Consider the following 25,271-nt stretch of genomic DNA (forward strand, 5'->3'; position numbering starts at 1 on the left):
GAGGAAAATCGTATTCTATATGAAAATTTACCACTCTGCGATTCGCTTTCTGTTACTAATTCTTGGTAGATTTTAAGAGAGAAATTGAAGTATATATTAAGCAGCTAGTAGAAGCATTTGCAGTGAATGCAAACCTCAGGTTCAACAACACGAATCTAAAGATCCAATACATAGTTACCAGACAATATGATCAGCCCAACACTATTCCTTTTGGGATGCAAATAGAGCTAATAAGGAACCCCAAAGTTGCTATCCGAATTTAATGTGTTATAAATAAAACTTTAAATAATGAATAAGAGATTCTATCTTTGATGAAGATTAGTGTTTGCTAAAAGACATGCATAAACCATTACCCAAAACAATAAACTTATAGTAGGGTGAATCTATTACATTTTACCAGTAAAAGATACTGCAAAAGAGTAAGCAATTTGGAGTAGGATTTTCTCCCCTCCTATTCTCATTCTCTTCTCTCCCCTCCTCTCACATATTGTTTTTTGTCTTATTGTCTTTATAAAAAAATCAATACAAAATGTTTAACCGTAACCATTCAAATAGAATAGGAAAGAAGTGGAGAAAGATTAAGAGGAGAGAGAATAGCTGCTGCAGAATAGGAACAAAACTAGAAGGAATATCGGCTGACTTGGCTAAACTCTGCTTATGTAAATGTGGAACATATGGTGTAACTTGTATCATTGTACCTGGAATTGTCGGCCGGCTGCTGGTTGGACAAAATACGAAATTAACAAATAACAAGGAATGTCACTGAATAGTGGATATGGAAATTAAATAAGACGAGAGGGAGGACTGAGAAGAGGAGATTCAGTCTTGAGTTTGGGAGAGTCTTCAAAAAAATGAACTGAGTGAGGTCTGCTTTAAAGCTCGTGAAACATGTTGCTTAAAACTCAAAGCCCGCGTCATGCAAAATCAAATAAACTCATGCTTAATTGCTAAATAACCATTATCTAAATAAAATATAATGTTAATTATTGTAACTAATTCAATCCCAATATTCCATCAAATAATAAAATAAGAAAATGTAAGTCCTCTGATCGATCGGTAGACACTGTCCCACTCTCAATTTCGAAAGCAATTTAGACTAATCTCTGCTAGTCAGTCTTTTATTTTATTTTATTTTTCTGTGCATAATTTCGAAAGTAATCTGATTTGATGTTATAACTGCCCTGATTTTAATTTTCAACAGTAAACCCTTGTTCATGCACGATGGAGAGGAGTACGTGGAGACACATATCCTCAATGTTTGGGGCCACAACCTTAAAATAATTAAAGTTGTTTGGGGCCACAACCTTAAAATAATTAAAGTTGTTGAGGGTCAAATAATTGAGGTTAAATCTATGAAAAGGGTTGGGAGTCACAAGCTTAAAATTATTGAAGTAGTTGGAGTCAAATAATTGAGCTTCAATCTATGGAAGGGTTAATAAAAAAGGAACCGGATCCCCTTCGAATCCATCAAAATTGAGCTCACTAATCAATAAATTCGGACGGTTGAAATTTGATCAAATAGCTACAATTATTATAACTTTTGAGGGCCCCTTTGTTTGTAGCTGTTGAATCAAATTTTAACGCCCCGGATTCATTGATTAGTGGGCCTAGTTTTAAAGGATTCAGAGGGGATCGGTTCCAATAAAAAAGGAAGGAGCCAAAGGTTACTTAGATCATCTCAAATAAAGAGAGTTAAAGGTTATCCAAAGTCATTATATGACTTCTCTCCTCTTCGTGAGAGTTCCTTCTTCCCTTGTGAGAGTTTGTTTTTAATTGCTTCCTCCCTCTTCCGTCCAGGGTTGGTGTCTTGGCTGTGTCCAGGGTTGGTGGCTGTCTCCCGTTTCTTTTTTTTTTTTTTTTTCCTTTTTTTTCTGCATGATCGTTGGCTTGTGTTTTGTCCCCATTGTTTCGGCCCAATCTACTTGCACTCCTAGCTCTGGTCCCCTCTTTTTCAAATCTTAGTTTCCCCTTCACATCCTTATTTCTTTTCCTTCACCATCCTATCCATCAATCCTTTGCTCTGTCCTTCCTCTATCTCACTCAATTTGGGCTTTATAAGCCACTTTTCTTCACTCGACTTGTCACGACTTCTTAAAAGGTGCGTATAGCTAAGGCTTCGATGGAAACACCACCACCTTCCATGTGTATGCCTTTATTGGCATTGTTACTGGTGGGATCTCCTTCCCTCTAGTTTCCTTTAATATGTAGCTCAGACCACAATATGTAGCTCAGATCTAGTTGGTGCTTGATGGAGGTAGGTTGAAGCTCTCTTTTCCACCACTTATGGGATGTCAGTTGGCTGCATCTCTGGTATTTGCTGAGGATGAAGGTGCACAATGGTGGATTCTAGTCGATGGTAGTTATGGAGCTGGCTGCTTCGACTTGTTGTCTTTTTTTGTTTTCCTGTTTGGGCTTTGTTTTGCTTGGAGGCCTTATTTTTATTTTGTGCTGGTCTTGTAATTGAGCCTCTTATTTGTAAAGTTGTTGGGTTGTTAATGAAGTCACATTTGACACACCTCGAATCGGAATATCCACTAGGATTCTGAATCGAACTATGCTGGTCAACATCCGGAACGTGACGAAGCTAAAAAGTGTGATGATGATAAAAAAAATATGAATTAATTTGAACCTAAGAGTGAATAAATACCAGAATACGCTGTGAGCGGGAATGAACCCATTACACACGCGATACAGAGGATAAGTAAAGTACAGTAAGGTAAGGTAATGATTATATCATCATAAGAAAACACCTGAACTGAAAAGTGCCAAGAATCCTCATAGATACGGACACTCTGCTGTTAGAACCTGGAGGGGTGCAAAAATAGAAAATGTGAGTGAGTGAAACAAACATTTCAAACCAAATTTCAATTACCAAGGAATTAACCTCTCACCTTAAAACCTGTATAGTTTTCACCAAATCATATCACGTATCTAAGTGGAATCAAAATGTATCCACAGTAATTTCATAAATATACCATGACATAGCATCTCATAAGCATTATAACTAATCATGTGCTGAACAGTCTATATTAGCACGTAAGTCGGTGTCACCCAATGTGACTTGCATGACTTATCCATATCCCATCAATCAATGCTAGCTCATAAGTTGGAGTCACCTATAGTGACCTGTACGATTTATCCATATCTCATCGATTAATGCTATCTCATAAGTCGGAGTCACCTATAGTGACCTGTACGACTTATCCACATCTCATCATATATCCAAGTAATATGTCAGCCGGATCCACCTCTTGTGGCTTGTACGGCTGAACCCATAACTCATCACATATCCATGCACATAAGTCGGAACCACTTATAGTGGTTTGTATGACAGGACTGGGTGTAAATAAGTACGCTCAAGTGCTACGATCACGTGAAGACTGTGCAAATAATCGCGGGTCACCTACGAGTCGGAACCACCTATAGTGGTCTGTATGACAGGACTGTGCACCTACCTTGGATCCAAGGTGAGCGTAAGGAGCAGGAAGGTAAACATCACGTGAAGGACTATGCATTGGCTATGGACGGGAGCACTAACACCGAGGTGCAGGGTTATGAGCTCTAACTGCATCTATTGTAACATATACAACTCATGGGCAACCTGTACGACAGTGTCGGAGTTGCCTATTATTGCAACTTGTACGACAAGGTCGGAGTTGCCTAAAACTTACATGTAGTCATGCCATAACTCCATCATTTCAACTAATACCATAAACTCACCTAAACTTACATGTGCATCATGCGTTAACCTTTACACTTCAGAGCATTCACATTTAATTATGTGCAAGTAACATACATATGGATATACCAGAATGTAAATCTGAAATTCAACCATATCATAATATTTCCAAATATATAAACATATATACAAATGGCATAATATGCGTAAGCTGTAACACCCCACTCCCAAACTATTTACCTTCGGAAATAATTATCGATGATAAGCCCAACTAAACACTAGTTAAATTAACTATCATTCCTAACTATTTTTCACTTCAATATTACGATTCTTCACACATTAATTTATAACCACCAAATAAATAAGGTTAAATCTCACATTTTCCATCAATCTCCTTCACATTGCTCAATTCCCCAAACAAGGCTATTGTGTCAATTATTTAGTCATATTTATTGTATGGTTGCATCTAACATCTCGTTAGGCTGCCTACGTACTCTAAACACGGATCAAGTCCATTCGTAGTTCACAGTATCAACAATAACATAAGCAATCACTAGATGCATATTCTAAAACATAAAGCATATATACTTGGATAGAAAACCAAAAACCCACTCACCTAGAGTCCTCGCTAAAATTCATAAATCCCTAGCACGAAGGTTGAATGTCACTGAACAATCGGCGCCTAGAACAATTATCAAACCATGACTCAGAATCCTTATCAATAGAATACATAATTTATATAGAACACACCCTATGATTTGATCCGGAAGATCCGCATCCCAGATTTCCGATCCGAAATTTCCAAGGATCCACATTATGCTTCTAGAACAATATACTAAAAATTCATTACAATCCAATGGTTGGATCCCTGCCAATTTCAATTTCAAGTGGCGATTAACTTTTTATTTTATAAACTTACAATTCCAATTCGGAAAGATCTGTAAGTAGGATTCCCAATCCGTATGTTCCTATGATCTTCAAATATTACGTACTCTAACATATTAAAGTTTGGTGATGATCCAACGATTGGATCGTCGATTCATATTTTGACCTATTCACGTGTCGAAATGAAACTAAGTCCAAATAATGAAGTTACGTCATACGGATATCAAATATGAACCCAGGGCATCTAATAGTATTTAAAAAAAAACATCATTGGCCCACAGGCCACGTGCCGCCGCATCCGCCACCGCGGGTGGTTGTCGGCCGTCCCGACTCGCCGAAAAATTCAACTATTTTTAAAAATCTCAAAAATTACAGAATTGAAGATCTCAAAGATTAGAGTAAACTTTATACCTGTGGACAAGTCCAATTTGGCCTAGAAAGGCTCCACTTTTGCTAAAATCGTACGAAACCCTAAAATTGGGTGTGATTCGATTCGACCTCCAAACTTGCTTCGATACCTCCACCCTTGCTTGGGATTTGTTCCTGGGTTCTAGGGGAGTGTTTTGGTAGTGGTAAATGAAGGAAAACGTTTCACAAATGGGTAGATTTCGAGTAAGTTTCCCACGGCACCCATGGGTGTTCTTCGTGAAATTTCTACCATTTCATGCAAATTTTGGTTAGAATTGAATGTTGGGATATGATGATAAGGTTTGATGGTGATAAATGGGTGAAAATCAACTGAGAAACGGGTGAGAATCGCCGGAAACCACCGCGGGTCAAAACCGGGTTTTTGGGTGTTCAAAGGCCATGGAAGAAAAATGGGAGGGAGGCTGAGAGCTTCCCTCTCTCCTCCTAATTGGTTGCTTCTAATCTCCAAATTTTCTGATTGGTTCCCCCTTCCCACAAAGTGGGAGTTAACACTTATAATCTAAAATATAATTAACTAGTTTCAAACGTTCGTAACTATACCGTTATAAATCGAACTTGCAAACCACTTTCGCCTATGCGTTCGTAAAGACAAGTACTACAAGGACATACTAAAAGAATAAGTCCCACGTGTCTCTAACCGATGGTCAACTAAGGTCAACACCCTTGCCTCTAAGGGCATTTTCGTAAAATCACGCTTTTAAAATTTATAAAATTGTAAAATTAGGGACGGTTGTCACACATTTGTCCAAAAAAAAAACAGAGAGTTGATGGTTTAAAAGTAAAAAAATAATTAATTTATTGATGACTGGGTTATAATTCTATAGAATCCACTAGGTCATTATTTAGTCAAAGAAGTATTAGAATTACAATAATTGATTCAAATTCAACGATTATATTTGAAAACATATAACAGTAGTTTAATTAAATTAACTAATAAATTTATAGTATAAGCTTAAAACTAATAAATTCTTGGGGAAAATATGTTTAATCCTTTCAGTTATAAATGGTATATGAGTATGACTTGATTTAAAAATAATTTGTTTACAGATTATAATTTTGAACATAACTATATTCAACTTTTTCAGTTGTAGATGGCTTTTAAGGCCTGTGAATAGCTCCGCTCCGACTTTCTGTGATAGGCCAACTGAGATTCGGATATTTCCTTGTTGATATATGATTATGGTGTCCCCCAAGTTGAAGCAAACTCTTGTATATATGCTATTTATCTCGGACACGGATTGTCTGCCCTCCCACTTTCGGTACCCTCTCGTGCCCTTCTGTTTGTGTGGTTACGGTCAAGCCACATTAACATTTTATATTACTATTCATTTTTGTCTTATTATCTCTATAAAAATAATAATATAAAATGTTGACGTGACTTAATAGTGACCACACAAAACAGGAGGGCACAAGAAGGCACCGGAAGTGGGAGGGCAGACAATCCTTGTCCATTTATCTCCACATCAAGAGAGAGAAGAAAATAGAAATGATAAGCCACCATATCCATGAAGAATTTTAAAATTGTGATTTTTTATTTATTTATTTAATTTAATGGCTAAAATTATATAAGGGTGTGCACTGCTTATTTTTGTCATTTTTTTGGTGTTACATGCATTTTAAAATGTTTTAAACGTGTTTAAAAATAGAGAAATTAAATCACATTATTACTAGCATATTATGAGGGACTAATTAAAATGAGTGCTACTAACCCTCACACCATTGTCCTATTTTCCACCCACCTTTTAATAAAATAATAATAACATGTTTAATTTTCTAGAAAAAGACTTTTCAGCCCTATTATATTTCTCTCTCCCTCTTGCTTCTCTCTTGGTTTATCTCTTGTCGCCTTCTACATCAACTGCTATGGCTTCTCCACCAACCGCCACCGTCTCTCTCTCATCCCATGTTTACCATTTTAGTACATAAGTTCTCTCTCTTTGTCCCTAATAAATGCCATGCACATGATGGCACTTTTTAGGCGTCATAGAATTGTTTTTTATGGCATTTGACCAACGTCGTGAATCTCTCTCTCTTTGAATCTAGCGTTCATCCCATCTCACTCTCTTCGAATCTAGAATTTTTCTTTGGAGTTCATTCGCACCTGCCCTCATAAATTCTTGCTATCTTCTGCAAAGGAATTGAAATGTAGATGAATTGAAATTTTGCACTCTCTGAATTGAAATTCCTTTATTCTTTGAATTTGAAATCCCAACTGTGGTGGCCATTTTTTCCTCAAATCAATTCAAATAAGCTTGAATTTACCTGATTAGGGTTTGATTACTCTGCATATTATTCTATGCAAATGATATCGTCTAATATTGGAGTACGATCATGGTGATTGCAAATTTTGGGTTTGTTTTATTAGATTAGGTTCCATCCAATTTTCAAGGCATCTCATTGTAGTGCATTTGGAATTTTTCAGAAATTTTTGGAATTTGGATATAGAAATTTTTTACAAAATTTTGTTTTATTGGGTTAAGTTCCATCCAATCATCTATTTTGTCCCCTTGGTCGTGAAAACGGAACAATGGAACTGTGGTGAAGGTTATTTTAGGAATTATGGTGGGTGGAAAAATAGGATTTCAAAATTTTAAACTTTTATAGTGGGTGAGATTATAACGTGGGTAGGGAAATAAGACAATGGGGTGGGTCTATCAACACTCATTAAAATATTTTTAAAAACTATTAAAATGACAAAAATGCCCCTGCCTTATTTAATGCACTATTATGGGATGCCTTTGAAGTTTTTTTGTCTTGAGAACATTTTTGTCCAAATATTTTTTGTGGAAGCTTAGTCACACCAAAATCACTATTCACCTTTTCTATTAGCTTTATATATAAGATAATGGTAGAGATATCAAATTTTAAATCAAATTTGCAAATCAAATGGCTTATCACCAATAAGAAACAAACACATTAATCGATACTTAATTAATATTCTAATTAACTACAACCGCATCATAGGTATGCAAATTTGGTTTGAAAAACTGGAACTCCCTAGCATTACCAATTAATTATTTTTCTTGACACCACCAGTTGTGTTCATGCTACTTAACTGATTGATTTAAAGGTCTAATTATAAATAAAGTTCATACTACTGTAGTCGTTGTGCAACTTGCTAATTAACTGCTGAAAGGATTCTAATTCTGGAAATACAAATTATTCGAACTTCGATTTTTCGAATGCCAACAAGACGTTGTGGCCGGTCATGAATGAAGATGAGGCCGGCCTAATGATTTAGGTCCATTTGGAGAGAATTTTCAATATGACCAGAACACATGATAGTATATACTATCATGTGTTATTATAGAAATAATAAGATATATGTATTAAAAAATTAATAACTTAAAAAATAAAATTTCACACTACTTATATAAAAACACGTAGTGTACCATTTTTATTCCGGACATAATAAAAAATTCTCCCATTTGGAGGAAGAGGGAGTAGATAACTATAATGATTTAGGTCATGTTAGGTAATAAGCCAACAATGTAAATTAATATAACAGACTACGTCTGCATTAGCTCACTGCGAGTGAGAGGCCTTCATGCTTCAATAAAGCAACAAAGGAACCAGGATATTTTCTCAACGCCAGCAAAGAAACTAAAACAAGCAAAAAAAAAAAAATGCTTCCGATCTTTTCAATTTCTTCAATTTTTCTATTTCTTTTGCCATCAGCTTTGTGGGCACATCCTCCACTTTCAACACAAGCTAATTTTATCCAATGCCTGTCACATAAATCTAAGACTTATATTCCATTCTCTACGACCTTTTTCACTCCGAAAAATTCTAGCTTCACATCCGTTCTTGAATCTTCGGCACAAAACCTCAGGTACTTGGTCCATTCAGTGCCAAAGCCAGAGTTTATTTTCACACCACTGCATGATTCGCAAGTTCAAGCTGCTGTTATTTGCTCGAAAAAGCTTCGAATACATCTCAGGGTCCGAAGTGGAGGGCATGATTATGAAGGCCTCTCTTATGTATCCCAAATTGAAACACCTTTCATTGTTGTAGACCTTGCCAAGCTTCGATCGGTCAATGTTGATATCAAATCCAACACTGCATGGATTCAAGCCGGCGCCTCCATTGGTGAAGTCTACTACAGAATTGCAGAGAAAAGCCAAACTCATGGCTACCCTGCCGGACTTTGCACGAGTCTAGGCATTGGTGGGCATATAACTGGAGGTGCATATGGTTCCATGATGAGAAAATATGGCCTTGGTGCTGATAACGCCATTGATGCACGAATCATAGACGTTAATGGGCAAATTCTTGATCGAAAAGCAATGGGAGAGGAGTTGTTTTGGGCAATAAGAGGAGGTGGAGGAGCAAGCTTTGGAATCATCCTTTGGTGGAAGATAAAGTTGGTTTCAGTTCCCGCAAATGTGACAGTTTTTTCAGTTGCCAAGACCTTGGAACAAGGTGCCACAAAGCTCCTCCATAGATGGCAACAAGTAGCTCCATTTCTTGATGAAGATCTCTTTATTAGAGTTCTCATACAAGTATCCAATGATACCATTACCGGCAGTAAAACTGTCACAAGCTGTTTACCAAGCTCACTTTCTTGGAGATTCTAAAAGATTACTTAATGTCATGCAAAAAAGCTTCCCTGAATTGGGTTTGACAAAAAAAGATTGTACTGAAACAAGTTGGATTGAATCGGTGCTATATATAGCAGGGTACCCAAGTGGAACCCCTACTGAGATTTTGCTTGAAGGAAAAGCTACCCTACCCAAGGTCTACTTCAAAGCCAAGTCAGACTTTGTCAAGAATCCGATTCCAGAAATTGCACTTAAGGGGCTATGGAAGAGGTTGCTGGAAGAGCCCTCTCCACTGATGATTTTGAACCCATATGGGGGAATGATGAGCAAGATTTCTGAAAGCGCAATCCCTTTTCCCCATCGGAAAGTTCTTTTTAAAATTCAATACGCGACTGTATGGCAAGCTGGAGATAATGAGTCAAAGCACATGGATTGGATTAGGAAACTTTACATTTACATGGGTCCTTACGTCACAATGTTTCCAAGGCAGGCATATGTGAATTATAGGGATCTTGATTTCGGGACTAACAAGAAGAGCAACACGAGCTTTATTGAAGCAAGTTCTTGGGGTTACAGGTATTTCAAGAGCAACTTTAACAGATTGGTAAAAATTAAGACCAAAGTCGATCCTGATAACTTCTTCCGGCATGAGCAGAGCATCCCGCCTCTTCCATGAACTCGAGGCCATTACTAGAGCTAGGAGCTAGACTGATTTTTTCAGTATATTAAGCATTTAATTGGTTTGATTAGTGTGCCTTTTTTAAGCTTATTGTTTAACCAATTATGTGCAACAATAAAAATTTCAGAGAAGTCTCTTTTGTCTCTAGTCTCAACATTCAGCTACTATAGAAAAAGGTAATGTAACTAATTGGAAGAGAAAAAAAAAAAAGGTAATGTAACTAATATGCACTATGGATTAATGGGTTTATTCTAGCAAATAACTTAAATAATAGTTCTTTTCAATGGCTTAGCCCGTAAACATGGGTTAAACTGATGGTTAGGCAGTGTGCGAACACTTTCACTCAAGTTAAGTTATGTGAAAAAAATTTACAAATTATACTGATAAACTAATTTGATAATAATTCTCAACATAATATAGGCACCCTCAAGCTCACAAAGGTTTTTACTTCAACTAATTCAAAGGGTCGTAACAAAAGTTATACTTCTTTTTTAGTTTTCCTTTGGTCAACTAGCTAACTGACCATTGATTTTTTTTCTTTAGCAACGCTGACCATTGATTGTGTTTCAAGAAAATGTACTCGAAACATTCTATAAACACAAAAGCACAATTCTTTATTTATAACCGATATCATTATTAAGGAAATTTGTTGAGCTTTCAGTTTCAATGTGCTTTAATTTGTTTCCAGTTACAAAATTCTTTTCCGATTTTAAGAGAGAAATTAAAGTTTAAATTAAGCAGCCAACAGAAGCAATATTGGAGCGGGAAGTAAAAATGCCTCACCTTCTAACATTTGCAGTAGTTTCTCTCTTCTTCTCAGTTTCTTCTGCAAGATATAACCTCATCCATGAATTAAATTTTGATAGTTGCGTTGGCTTCCATTCTAAAGAATCTTTAACCAACGTAAGCACATTTTTGCTCGATACTCATTCCCCTTCATTTTCATCCGCCTTTGAGTCCTCCATCCAAAACCTTAGATTCAACACCACGAATCAGAAGCTTCTATACATCATCACACCGTATCTATACGAACACGTGCAAGCTGCCATCATTTGTCGTAAAATACATCGCCTGCAGGTTAGGATTCGAAGCGGGGGTCACGACTATGAGGCCCTCTCTTACAAAGCAGATGTACCCTTCATCATCATCGATCTCGTCAAGTCTAATAAGGTTAAAGTCAACAGAGAAAAACGCACTGCATGGGTTCAATCCGGTACAACACTTGGTGAGCTTAACTACCATGTTGCCAACGAAAGCAGAGGCAAACTTGGTTTCACAGCTGGTGTTTGCCCTACCATTGGTGTTGGTGGACATATCACCGGCGGAGGCAGGGCGTATTGATGAGGAAATTTGGGCTTTCAAGTGATAATGCTGTGGATGCAATCGTGGTCACAGCAGACGGAGCTGTTGTTGACAGACAATCGATGGGGCCGGGAGGACTTAGTTTGGGCCATTAGAGGAGGTGGAGCTGCAAGCTTGGAGTTGTACTTGAATGGAAGATCAAGTTGGCTCCGGTCCCTCCGAAGGTCACGGTTTTCACAATCCCCAGAACCCTAGAACAAAACGCAACCAAATTGGTTCACAAGTGGCAAGCCATTGCTCCCAGGTTTCATAAAGATCTGTTCATAAGAGTCATTCTTTTTACGGGAAAAGGTTCACAAGGTGGCAAAACAATCCAGGCCAATTTCAATGCCTTGTTTCTTGGCACCACTGATCAGCTAGTCCCCTTGATGCAAAAGAGCTTTCCTGAGTTGGGTTTGAAACCTGAGGACTGCAAGGAAATAAGCTGGATTTAATCTATTTTCTACATCAATGGTGAGGATCCCGGACAGCAATTAGAGCTTTATTTCGACAGAAACCATGTCCAAAAGGGCTTCTTCAAAGCCAAAAGTGATTTTGTGACAAAATCCATCTCAGAAAAGCACTTAGAAGCCATATGGAAGGTGATGCAAGATGGTGACGCTCCTGCTATAATGATTTGGGATCCGTATGGTGGACAAATGGCTGAGATTCCAGAAGATTTTACTCCGTTTCCACATAGAGCTGGAGTCTTGTACAACATTCAGTACTTCACTAAGTGATTTGAGGGCGGAGCTTTGGCTGAGAAGCATTTGGAGGGGATCAATAGGGTTTACAACTTCATGGCTCCATTTGTGACTAAAAACCCTAGGGCTGCATATATTAACTACAGGGATTTGGACATTGGAAGAAATATCAAAGGAACTTTGGAGGAAGCAAAGGTTTGGGGTGAAAAGTATTTCAAACGAAATTTTGAGCGATTAGCTAAGATAAAGGGTGAGGTTGATTACGAAAACTTCTTCAAGAGCGAGCAAAATTTTGTACCAATTTAAGAGTTGTTGGATTTTAGAATCAAATTGACAAATTTTAATATGACCCTCCATCTTTCTTTTTCTTTTTTTCAACAGATAAGCTAGTATTATTGATAATCAAATACGAATGCCCAATTTAAGAGTTGAATTTTAGAATCAAGTTGACAAGTTTCCTAATAGCATAATGCGTGTACCCTTATGATAACGAACCTTAATTTACAGTCTAAACATCATAATCAGAATTGTTCAATCTCTTTCTCATTATCTAAATGTTATATAGGCAAAAAAATTATTAATTTGAAGATCCTTTAATTATTTATATGCATAAAACGAGTGGAAGGTTTATCATGAGGATGATACTTGTTGCCAAAACCATTGATTTATTAACACACACAGATAACTAAACGATCTCTAAATTCAATAATTTGTTGCAGGTATGATATTTAGATGATAATAAACATAATGAATATTACACTTATGATGTTCAGATAATAAAAGTTTGTTAATAAAGACAAGTAAGTCTCATAAAAACACAAGCTTGGGATGACGTGTGCTTAATTAAGGGGGTTAAGTTTGATTGGTTATTTCCGATTCTAAGAAATTCAATTTAGAAACGTTTTCGTTATTGGGGTAACCACCAGTAAACCCCACACCCACTCGCATAAAATGAGTCAGGCGTGGTCTCGATAAACTCGCCCACCCAAGGAAGTATTTTTGTGGCGGTGAAAATGTGTTGAGCTTTTGTATGACGTGTGGATTCAAATTCTGCATGTAACTAATCTAACATCTAATCTAACAAAATTTACAGTTTGATAAAAAAAAAAAAAAAAATTATTTTTGTGGACCTGCGTTTCGGATATTCCTGTTTTGACTCTCGAGTTACTTAACAGATTTATTGGGCCGAGAGGGCATTAATAAGGCCCAAGCCAGTTCTCAGACCTAGCAAAGCCTAATGATAGGATTAAAATAATGATGACATAACAACCTCTTATAATCGTAACTTAAGTTATATGTTATGATCTCTGATGTAGTTAAAAGCCTTTCCTGTACGAAACTCTTAATAATGTCAAGTAAAATGGCTAATTTTCTTAATGACTGGAATAATGAGTCTCAAACTCTCCGATAATACATGACGATTATCGTAATAAATCATCTTCAAACTACAAACGCAGCGAAGCTTCCTTATATCTAAAAACCTATGTGGTACTTCCACGAAGATGTTGACGACTTAGAAGAACAATGAGAAACATAAAAAACTGTGGATCAGTGATGTGGACAACAATCAACCCCTTGTATCGAGTGCCCCTTTTAGGTGTGTGTTCTTGAAACATTTAATTAAGTAATGTGGCATGCAAATCAGCTGCCACATCACGTTTGATGATGTCAGCAGATATGACCCTTTCAACACATGTTGATCCTAGATGGAAAGGGATTTCCTCTGGATCCCTTTATACCAAATTCACCTAGTTCGAAATCTGAATCGTTAAAATTTAATCAAACGGTTATAAACAGGGGACCTCTTAAAAGTTTTAATAACTATAACGTTGGATCAAAATTCAACGGTCTGGATTCCAAACTAAATGGATTTGATCGGAAAGGATCCCTTTCCATCCTAGACGCCTAGAACGGGAGGATCGAGTCGGGCATTTTCGCCCTCAAAGCGAAGAGCCAGTTGGTGCATTAAAGGTATATGTGAAGATCTAGTTCTAGATGGAGCTTTGTAAGTTGGCAGGTGGAATATGTAGTTCGACCACACATTGCAACCATGCAGAACTCAGAGCATACGGAAAGTCCCACGTGCATTAGCCCATATGTTGTGCCAATGTTGCACCAAGTGGAATTGGCTACGTCTTCTACTTCATTAATAAGAATGAATTCAGTTGACTCTTGCTACTAGTGCTTAAGTGACAAAAAATGAGGACAATCCTTAGCCTCTATATGCTTAATTTTTTTTTACATATCAGCAAACTACAGCTTGATATTTTTGCAGATTATAAAAAATTTAATTATAAATTACAGTTTCATACAAAAATTTCAATATCGTATCATATGTTAGGGTCAATGACTCCATATTTAAATAGCCAGATATTTTGCACAAAATAAGTAAGGTTAGATGACTTGCGTGGGTTACTATCTCAACAAGAAAACGGCAAGAGTTTAACTTCAAATGCCTAGTGCCGATTGAATTATATGCAAATTTTTTGCTTTAATGTGGTAGATGGTAGACCCTCAATTCACTCCATCGGAATCATCACTTTGTTTCCTTTTGTTCCTATAAATACGCACCAGATGAGTAGAAAAAGCCGAATTCAGCATATCTACTATAGCTTGCTAGTTAAGTTAAATATTTCATCCCCACCAAGAAAATGGACCATTCAATATATATATGCAGCCAAACCAGTATCATGAGAATCTGAAGGCCTAAATTCCTCAAAGAGATGGAGTTCATTAAACTATTAGCTTCTTTGTTTTTGGTCTCAGTTCCATTTGCAATTTCGGTTTCCATCAGTAGTGAAATTTTCAGTCAGTGCATGACAGAAAAATCCAGTTACTACACCAAATTTCTGATCAAAACATTCACACCTCAAACTCTTCTTGTATTCATCTTTTGCAATCTTCCCAACAAAACCCCAGATGGTTAAACTCCAAGCCTCTTCTCCTTGTCACATCTTTCCATGAGTCTGAAATCCAAGCAGCTGTTCTTTGCAGCAAGAAACTTGGCTTGCAAGTCAGGGTTAAAAGTGGACGACATGATTATGAAGGCCTATCTTACCTCTGCAAAACCCCATTTATCATCATTGACTTGATCAATCTCCGGTACATTGAGGTCAACCTTGCAGATGAGACAGCTTGGGTTCAGTCGGGAGCCACACTTAGAACCAATCCTGGTAATCAACCGTTTTCTTTTGAAAATCTGCCTCCTGCACTATACGGCTTTTTGGCTTCCTCTTTCACTTGAATTAAAAAATCTGGCCCGCTCCTGGTTACGTGTCCTTTTGACCCTTCGCCCGTTTAGAAGTGGATTCGAACCACTGACACAAGGATTTTCAGTCCTTTGCTCTAACCAGTTGAGCTACCTGAACCTCTTTCCTAAAGTATGTTTTGAGCTTTATTATAGCATTGCCAAGAAAAGTGGGGTCCATGGATTTCCAGGAGGATTGTGCCCTACTGTTGGTATTGGAGGGCACTTGAGTGGAGGTGGGTTTGGAACCCTAATCAGGAAGCACGGCCTGGCAGCTGATAATGTCGTAGATGCTCGATTCATTGATGTGAACGGAAGAATCCTTGACAGAACAATGGGTGAGGATTTGTTTTGGGCCATCAGAGGAGGTGGAGGATCAAGTTTTGGGGTCATAGTTTCTTGGAAAATCAAATTGATTCAGGTTCCGAAGATCGTGACCGGTTTTACAGTTCACAAAACCCTAGCAGCAGGAGCCGGCAGCCTTGTTCACAGATGGCAATACATTGCAGATAAATTTCATGAGGATCTTTTCATCCGAGTCATAATTCAGAATGTGGGGATTGGGAATCAGAAAACTGTTTAAGCATCTTTCCAATCACTGTTTCTTGGAGGAATTGACAGATTAATGCCACTGATGAAGCTGAGCTTTCCTGAGCTGGGATTGCAGGCAAAAGACTGCATTGAGATGAGTTGGATCCAATCAGCTCAGTACTTTGCCTGGATTCCAAAAAGACCAGCCCTCAGATGTCTTGCTATCTAAAAATCCCCTCTGGAAGATGAATTTCAAAGCCAAATCCGACTTTGTGAAGAACCCAATACCCAAACCGGGACTCCAGGGGATTTGGGAGAGGTTTCAGCAGGAACAAAATGTGTACATAATTTTGGATCCATATGTGGAAGAATGAATGAGATTTCAGAATATGAAACTCCATTTCCTCACAGATAAGGTAATTTGTTCAACATACAGTACATAGTGAAGTGGGATGGAAGCGGGGTGGAGGAAACCAACAAGCATATCAACTGGATAAGAATGCTTTACATATTCATGGGCCCTTATGTTTCCAGGTCTCCAAGGGGTGCCTATATAAATTACAAGGATCTTGATTTGGGTGCCAACAAGAAGACAACACAAGCTACTTGGAGGCAAGTGCTTGGGGAACAAGGTACTTCAAGGGTAACTTCAAGAGGCTGGCACAAGTGAAGAGCAAGGTTGATCCAGATAACTTCTTCAGAAATGAACAAAGCATTCCTCCTCTTCCTTCTTTGTTTGCAATCACAGAGGTTTGAAACAAAATGTTTCTTCTGGTTTGGTTTCTTTACAGAAGTTAAGTGCTTTTTCATATGAGCCTTTCATATGCAGATAACAGGCCAAACAACTTCAGTAAGAAATGCCTATCGCCAGATATTTTCTAGGGTAATGCATGGATTAACCAGCATGTGAAAAGCTGGTAATTAGAAAATTTAATGTTTTCTTACCAAGCAGCATAAGCCTTGTAAGATTTCCTAGAGTGAAGGATTACCAGCTGGTATAAGCTTTCATGCCACATGACAGTAAACTTTAATTGTGCAAAGAGAGGAAGCTTTGTTGTTTTGTTGTATCGACGTGTCAAAAGAGAAATTGGAAGAAAGAGACACGAGAAGGTTCTTCCCACACCGCTTGAGTTTTGAGGCTACCTTGTTTTGGTGATCAATTTTGATAAAAAAAACCCTAACAAAGTGGTTTTCTTCCTTTTTCCTTTTCCTTTACCAAGCAAACTCCTAAAATATAAATTTTTCAGGTTTTCTCGTATGTACAAGTGAAACAATCATGTGCATGTCGTACGCTGAAACATGACCATTGGATACTTGACCACACTTTTAGTCTGTTATTCATCATATACATGTCGTGCGCTGAAACATTATAAAATATTTGCAAATTTTTTCGTTATTAAATAATTTCCAAAGTACTTCGTATAATTAAGTTTTGTAACTAAAACTATTGCGTCGTACTGAAAATACCCACTGCATGGCATAATAATCCATGTGTTGGGAATTGGTTACCATGTTACCTCTTCACTTCAAATTGTTAAAATTGTCCTTTTGTCCAAAGACATTTTTGATTTGTTCTCTTCTGTATTTTAAGATGTGGCTATTAAGTTTCACTCTGCGCAGAACAACATTGTAAGTTGATCAAGAATTTAGGTAATATATTTGCCGGAAAGGTTAAAGCTCAACAAAAATTTACTCATCTGATGCAACGGTTTCAAAACAAAATTTACATTCATTCCATCACACTAACTGGCTCAGAAACTTGCTAAGTTCTTCCGTGAAAATAACAAAAACGCATTCACGTTGGATGACTCTGAATCCTCAATTTCTCCACCCTACTCGGTGGTGGAAATCAACAAAATTTCCTACTCCTGATTAATCTCAATTCTCCCCAACGAGAAGATGAAAATTTAAACGAACCTTTCAAAAATTTGCGTGTACATTTCAACAACACATCAGGGAACCCTTGCAACCACATCAAGTTTCGCAACACGGTATCACAGGCTCAGGTTCCATACCCGCTGTTTGCAGAAGGCCGAATGAAAAATCTTGTTGCTTCTTCGGCAGCAAAGAAAACCACTTTCTTATAGACTCAGCATGACCAAACCGACTTCCAATGGCTGCAGAGTTTGCATTATTCTGAATAATTGTTTTGAAATCAGAAGAGAGAAGCCCCAACAATGCCGTGACAGTGGCAATTTGAGTAGGAAGGCCGACACTCGTTGCAGAGTCCCTACATAAAAATGCAGATAATTCCCCCCTCAAGAATTCAACTTCCTTATCTCCATATCCAAGGGCATTAACTCCGATCCTGAAATTGAGTAATGAATCGTTAAACTCAAGTCCTGGCACAAGTAGCATTATGACATTCGGCCTAATATAAAGATTAGAAGAAAGTAAAGAAATAATAATTCCAGCAAAAAAAACAAAAAATAAATAAATAAATGCAAGGCAAATTAATCAAAGGCATACCTCCCAAGCTGACCAAGGAGAATAACAATTCCAGCAATCACATTCTCAGCCATGCATGATTCCATAACTTTCAATAGCCGAGGGATAACATTAGCACTTGTCCATTCCCAACTCTGCATTCAAAAAGAAAAACAAGTGGCAAGTCCAAAAATTAGTACCTGATAACCATCTGAACAAATAAATTATCAAAATTGAAAAGACAACGGCGAGTTGAGAAAATTCTAAACTCATAAGGGATTAAAACATACCATGATGCTTGCAACCAACTCCACCAATGATAGGAGGTCGCTGAGCTCGCAAAGCATGAAACTGGTAGAAGTGTTTGGTTGAATAGAAGCATTCATTTGGAGCCTTTCTAAAAGCAATGATGTAGCAGCAGTCTACAGAGACAGAATCCTCAGAAAATGGGCATTTGACACATGGACCTGAACATAATTCGAGAGTTGCTCACAGATGGAATAAAACAACTAGCAGTATCTGATGAGCTTACTCCCTCGAGATGTGTAACTATAGATTTCATGATAATCACTAAATTGGAATTGCCAAAGTTAAGAAACTTCTCTCCACCCAGGTAAGCAAAAACATGCAGGATACTCAGAACCAATGAATGATTAGAGCCTGCCAATCTGCAAAATATTGTAGGACATTTCGCAAATAAAACCAGTGTGGTCAAGTGCTGCACATATTGATGCTAAAACAATGCTCCCTGCTATCAACTCATCGGCTGATGCTGGTTGAGAGGATATATGAACCCCATCAACCAAGGTCTCTGAAGAATAATCCTTACACACCACAAATCTTCCATTTATTAGGGAATCCTCCATGACACTAAGTGATTCCTCCAAACTACCAAATTCTGCAAATATGCTTCTCCCCTCCCAATCAGACATCACTGCACAAATGGAATAAAACAATAAGTTTATGAACAAAATGGAGGATGAAAGCAATAATGTTTCTCTAAATTATGACATGGCATGAGCAAGGAAAAAAACAACAAACCTGAGCACATGTGTCGAACATAAGAATCCAAGCAGGGGTTTGACGTCCAATTCAAGCTCTCAAATTTGATCAGAGCGGCAGTAGAGAAGTTAAGCAGCAACAATGAAAAGAATACGCAAACCTTTTCCCTATACAGGCTCACCAAAAATAAACCAATTAGCACATATATCCACTAGTATACTAAGCACAAGACCACATTATCTAAACCAATTCGCAGTTCGAAAACAAAACAAGATTAGATCAATATAAGGACTGAAAAACAGAGAGAGAGAAAGAGAGAGTATTTACTTGGGAGATAGTTTTTCTTCAGTCTTGAGAGCAAGCAAAATTTCTTGCACCCTCCAATCTGTGTGAGTAATTAAAGGGTACCGTGTGATACAAGCTCTGAAGGCAAAACATATCCTCGAAATGCTGCTACTGTCCTTAAAATTAGATAACACCAGATATCCAAGTTCACTTCCAAGGGGGAACACAGCCTCCACATTTCTTGCAAGCGGAGCATCAGACATCAGTTGGGTACCAGAGTCCTTGAGATCACAAGCTTTTGTCGTTGTAACAGAACTACCAAAAACATCCCCGCTCTTCCCTAGTATGTCAACAGCATCAACTTCAACTCCATAAGAGGGTGATTGTTTTTCTTCTTTACTTGTCGATCCTTCACAGTAGGATTCCCTTGATGAAGGTTTAAGATTATCTGCACCGGATGCTTCAAGACCTTGAACCTCAATCTCGGGAAGTGTAGGAGACAGTGGCATTTCCATTGCCATCCTGTAGCATTTCTCATCAGAAGCATTGTCCAATTCTAACAGTTTCAGGTAGTTCCCATCAGTTACTTCATCAAAACTTGCCAAAGTTTCAAAATCACTTGTAGCAGCTTCTCTGCTTGCTGGAGCAACCCCTATCAGCTCATTAGCATTTGATGGAACTTGTCTGTAGATATTTGCATATCCAAAGACTTCGTTTTCAAATTTATTGGCCATCTTTTGCTCATCACTGTCAGCATACTTCTGCCTTGCCAGTTTATCTTCGATACCTTCATTTCCCTTTTCATATTGCTTTCCGTGCATTGCATTACCCTGCAGACTAGGAAGCAGATATATCCCTTCGTCATAATGTTTTTCCATTTGCTTGTTCAACAAACAATGCAAGACAGAAAGGTTTTCCTCTATCCGCAGGTGCAACTTCTTACCCTCTGTATATAAATCCTCAATTGATTCAACTGCGTGAAGTATCCTCTTTCTTTTCCTGCTATGCTCATTAACTTTTCCAACCCCATCAGTTCTATAAGGACTTCTGACACTGTTTTCGGCAACCACAGCAGCATTTTCATTGCAATTTATTTTGGTAACCTCAGCAGATAAGTTGGATATTGTTGGTTGCACATTCTCCTCAACCAATTTTTCCTGTGAGCCCACCAACTGTCTATCAGAAAAAGATTCCCTACTGGAATGTATTGCAGAACTCTGTAACATTTTTCGGTTAGAGCCTCTGACTGGAGACTCCAATATAGAATCAATACCTGAAATAGAATCAATGCAGTTTCCTCCAGATAAAAGAAGAAACGGTGCGGTATGTTGTGTGGCTTCTCTTGCATCCAAAATTGGGCAGCCAGGCTTGAGACGCTTAACTCCACTTTGAAGGTTCATCTACAAATTGCACAATCCCATTTCAGTAAATAGAATAAGACTACAATGTTGTGAAATTACTGATAACATTGGGGTAAATAATGTAAAAGCCAAGAAAGAAAATTGGTGCTTATTAAAGACAAGGCATCCACATAAATATTCAATCAAAATCCATGCATTAGAAGCAAAACTAAATATTTGAAAGGCTAACTGGCGTAAGTCACATGTACAAGGACACACGACTATTTGACACAAAACTACAACTAGACTAGTACAATAGGTAGAGAAATGTTTCAAGGCTGGAGGGAGGAGTTCCAACAAATGCCTTACCAACTTAAGACACCTATTTTGAAGTTTAAACCATATTAGTGTTATTCTGGTATTATTCTAGAACTTTCCAAGCATCAAAGTAGAATAATGAGCACACTTATGCTCTACCCACCAGATTACAACACTAAAAGCCATCAGATGAATAAGGTTCAATTGTCATCAACCACGCCTGAAAAAAGAAAATAAATCAACAGTAGCCGTATCAAATGCTAAAACACGCATGTAATGCTCCAAGTTTAGATTCCTAACCAATATCATAAAAGCTAACAATACTAAGTTATTATCTAGAAAATCAAATTGAAATATAGGTAGCAATAGAGATTAGACTGAGAAAAACGAACCTTTTTTAGGTCATCTGTACGTTCAGCACTATGAGAAAAAGCCTTATTTAGCATACCCAGGCGCTGTGAAAATTGATTAAACTCCACTTCCAAGCGACCTAGTTCCTGTTGCAAGATACTATTCCGACTTCTTTCCAGCTTGACCACTTCATTAGCATGATTTCTTTGCTTTTTCTCAAACTTGAGTTGTTTCTTCAAGTGTTTCACTATCGCACTTTCAGCAACCTTATCTTTCCGAAGTTCAACGGCAGATGCATCAATTAATTTTCTGGAGGATAATTCCTCAATCTTCTTCTTAGCGTCATCCAACTGTCTAGACAGATGATCAGCACGAGATTTTTCTTCCAACGCCTTCTTCTGATTCACTTCCACAAGCTTTTTCTGCTTTTCAGCTTTCACCCTCTCTGATTCTGCCTGTTTTTTTTCCTTGATTACCTTCTGTTTTCCAATTTCATACCTTTTGTTCAGTTCCTCCAAATTTGGATGCTTCAAAACCAATTTCAATTCATCTGATTTACTCTCTTGGAAAGCTACACCACTTCTATTGTTAAAAGATTGTGCGTTTGGAGCCTCAGCCAATTCTTTTAAGGGCCTAATTTCATTTATCTCTTTCTGTAACTCATCAACCCTTTTCCTACTCTCTACCAGTTCCATAGATAAACATTCAGCACGATATTTTTCTTCCATAGTCATCTTCCTATTGGCTTCAGCAAACTTCCTTTGCTCATCAGCCTTGGCCTTCTCTGAATTTGCAATCTCTCTCTCCTTGACCACCTTCTGTTTTTCTCCCTCGAGCTTCTTGTTTGCCTCAACAAGCTTCAATGTCTCAGAAGCCAAATCAGAATTCACTTTATGAGCTTCTTTCTTCAGTACCTCCAACTGAAGCCCATAATTCTCAGCCTTCTCTCTTTCAATATTGGCACGCTTCCTTTCGTCATCAGTCTTACTTTTTTCAGCTTTAGCAGATTTTCGTGCTTCGGAAGCTTTCTTCTTCTCCACTTCTACATTCTTACTTGCCGAGTCTGCCCTTTTCTTCTCTCTCTCGATAAGCTCCTTGAGATGATTAATTTTCTTTTCATAGTCATCAATTTGAGCTTTAAGCAGGTTTACTTCACTTTCATCTTGACCGTCTGCATTTCCTCTCTGCTTTAGAGAATATATCTCAGATTTCAACTCAGAAATTTCGTTCTCCAGAGATGCCCTAGCAGCAGATTCTTTTACTTTCTCCTCTTTCTCAACATTGGCATTCTTACGTGCTGAGTCTTCCCTTTTCTTCTCTCTCTCAATAAGATCCTTGAGCTGATTAATTTCCTTGTCCCGGTCAGAAACTTGTGCTTTGAGAAGGTTTATTTCACCTTTATATTGGGCATCTACATTTCCTCTCGGCTTTACGGAAATCTCAGATTTCAACCTAGAAATTTCATTCTCCAAAGATAACCTAGCAACAGATGCTTTCTCTTTCTCCTCTTTCTCAATATCTGCCCGTGCTTGTTCTTCCTCGAGTGCTGCAAGTACAGAGTTACAAAAGCAAGAAAAGGAGGTTAGTCACTTGGAAAAGTTATCACCACTCTCTATCATAACTATATACAAACTAACATTTCATATTGACTAAGAGTTCATTTAAGTAACCTAGTTTTGCATCTGGTTCTACATTTCGACACAGAAAGAACCATAGTGTTTAACATGAAACATACAAATGTAACAAGTAAACTAATAACACTAGAGCATAAATTGTAACAGGTAGGGAACTCCAAAAAGCATAAACTGCTTTGACAACTAACTAAACTTAAAACTTTTCGACATAAACCAAACAGGTACCCAATTTACATCTATTCGAAAGGAGCCTCAGTCGTGAAATTCGTTATCGAATCCACAATCCAAGTGACCCAGGTTAAGAAAGTACTAACATTTCAACAGCTTAGTTAACAATACTAAATTTTTAATGTCTCAAGGATCCTAAAAAATTTACCTTTCTTGAGATTGGAATTCTCGGCTTGAGCTCTTTCAACCTCCTGTTGAAGTAAGTGCACAGCTTCCCGCAGTGCATTCCGTCCCTTTTCGAGCTTCGAGCACTTCTGTTTCCACTGCATAGCAAGCATAAAATTGAGTGAACAATGAAATCGAATACCACTTTAATAAATTCAAAAAATTGAAAACTAAATAAAAATTTGAAACTTTGAATCTTTACCGTAGCACAGCACGAATTGACCACCTGGGGATTCACTGGCACGTCTGCCGCCATTGCTGCAATCATGTCGACAAAGCAAAAAGCTTTCGAAATGAGAGGGAAAAGTTAACGAATTGAGAGAGAGAGAGAGAGAGAGAGAGAGAGAGAGTCGTACTGGTTCTATTGCAGTGGGATGAAGGAGTTGAGGTGGCTCATTAACAAGCAGCAAAAACCCTAAAGCCCCAAATCGTTGATGAATCTCTCAATACAAACAAGAGCGAGAATCTGAATAAGAGAACGCAACCGCCTATGTTACTAGTTTTCGCAACTCACTTTTGAAATACTGGCAGTGAGAGAGAGCAACCCTAATGGTTTTGGGTCGGTAAATCCGGTTCCTAATCGGATCCTTCAACCGCCGAGATTTTCCTTTTTTTTTTTTTTTAGTAGTTTTCACAAATTAAATAAATCAAACAGAATTACTGGATAAAATTAAAGGAAAATTAATGGAAAAAATTTGAAAGCTTTAAATTTTAATGAAAATGACAAAATAAAGGGTAAAATGAATAGTATCATGATTAATCTTTTAGTGTAAAATTGTGATTTTTCGTTAAAATGAACAGTACCAGAGTTTTTCGTTAAAATTCTCTAAAATTAAACAATATGTCTTGGAGGTCCAAAGAAACACGTATTTGTTTTTTTTTTTTCTTTTTTTGTAATTTATTTGTTATTTAGTGCTACAATTTAGTAATATTTCTTAATTTGTAAATAAAAGGTCTTAAAGTTCAATTCTTTTAAAGATGAATTTGAATCATATTATACTTGTATATTGTGGGACTAAATCTATTCTATTTTCTTAGTGTAAATAATATCATTTATTTAAAAAATAATAATATTCTCATTGTATGTGTGGATCGCTGAAAGCGTAAGTTCAAAATTTAAAGAAAACCCCACCAGACTTCATTCTGGTATCAGCCCGAAATCAAATCCAAGTCCATTTCAAACCAGCAATCAGCCCAGCCCAATATGGGATGGACTTAGTGGAGACATTTCAAAATTGGGTGGACAAATGTTGCAGTATTATTGGTTCATATCATTATGTATGGAAATGAGCGTTGGCTGGTGAAGACCAGGGACGCGCCATGTTCCATGCTGTAACTCCTGAATTTCCTCGAGTGGTCAAGACCCACGTATTGTCCTTTCAGTAAAAAAAAAAAAATTTCTAGTATACATTTCGAAGTTTATTTTCGTTATTGTAATTGAGACACTTAACGGCACGTTTACTTAGCATAAATAGAGAATAAGAG

General features: G+C 37.5%; 2 protein-coding genes, 1 non-coding gene and 2 pseudogenes across 4 annotated transcripts; 3 read left to right on the plus strand and 2 right to left on the minus strand.

Annotated features, from left to right (window-relative positions):
• Positions 1–8,413: 8,413 nt before the first annotated feature.
• On the plus strand, positions 8,414–10,423 carry LOC103952349 (berberine bridge enzyme-like 26). The gene is given in 2 exon segments (XM_009363918.2): positions 8,414–9,534; positions 9,536–10,423. Coding segments are annotated over 2 exon segments (1,590 nt in total). The 5' UTR covers positions 8,414–8,619; the 3' UTR covers positions 10,211–10,423.
• A 564-nt stretch (positions 10,424–10,987) lies between these two features.
• On the plus strand, positions 10,988–12,009 carry LOC103952431 (annotated as a pseudogene).
• A 2,969-nt stretch (positions 12,010–14,978) lies between these two features.
• On the plus strand, positions 14,979–17,132 carry LOC103952432 (annotated as a pseudogene).
• On the minus strand, positions 15,553–15,626 carry TRNAF-GAA. Its single transcript has one exon. It is a non-coding gene; the product is annotated as a tRNA-Phe (tRNA).
• A 575-nt stretch (positions 17,133–17,707) lies between the features above and the next one.
• On the minus strand, positions 17,708–24,313 carry LOC103952350 (protein NETWORKED 1C-like). Of its 2 annotated transcripts, none has more exons than XM_048582845.1 (9): positions 24,143–24,313; positions 23,989–24,044; positions 23,770–23,884; positions 21,801–23,305; positions 19,793–21,150; positions 19,505–19,632; positions 18,754–19,397; positions 18,506–18,618; positions 17,708–18,344 (listed from the first exon to the last, which is right to left on the minus strand). In XM_048582845.1, the coding sequence occupies exons 2-7, from the start codon at positions 24,040–24,042 to the stop codon at positions 19,117–19,119; spliced, it is 3,441 nt and encodes a 1,146-aa protein (XP_048438802.1). In that variant the 5' UTR covers positions 24,043–24,044; positions 24,143–24,313; the 3' UTR covers positions 17,708–18,344; positions 18,506–18,618; positions 18,754–19,116. The 2 variants fall into 2 exon arrangements, with proteins under 2 accessions (XP_048438802.1, XP_048438801.1); XM_048582844.1 differs by having other exon boundaries at positions 23,989–24,071.
• Positions 24,314–25,271: the final 958 nt, after the last annotated feature.

This window comes from the organism of the source record quoted next, unplaced genomic scaffold (assembly GCF_019419815.1).
Source record: "Pyrus x bretschneideri cultivar Hongxiangsu unplaced genomic scaffold, Pyrus_bretschneideri_v1 Contig19, whole genome shotgun sequence".
Classification (NCBI taxonomy): domain Eukaryota; kingdom Viridiplantae; phylum Streptophyta; class Magnoliopsida; order Rosales; family Rosaceae; genus Pyrus; species Pyrus x bretschneideri.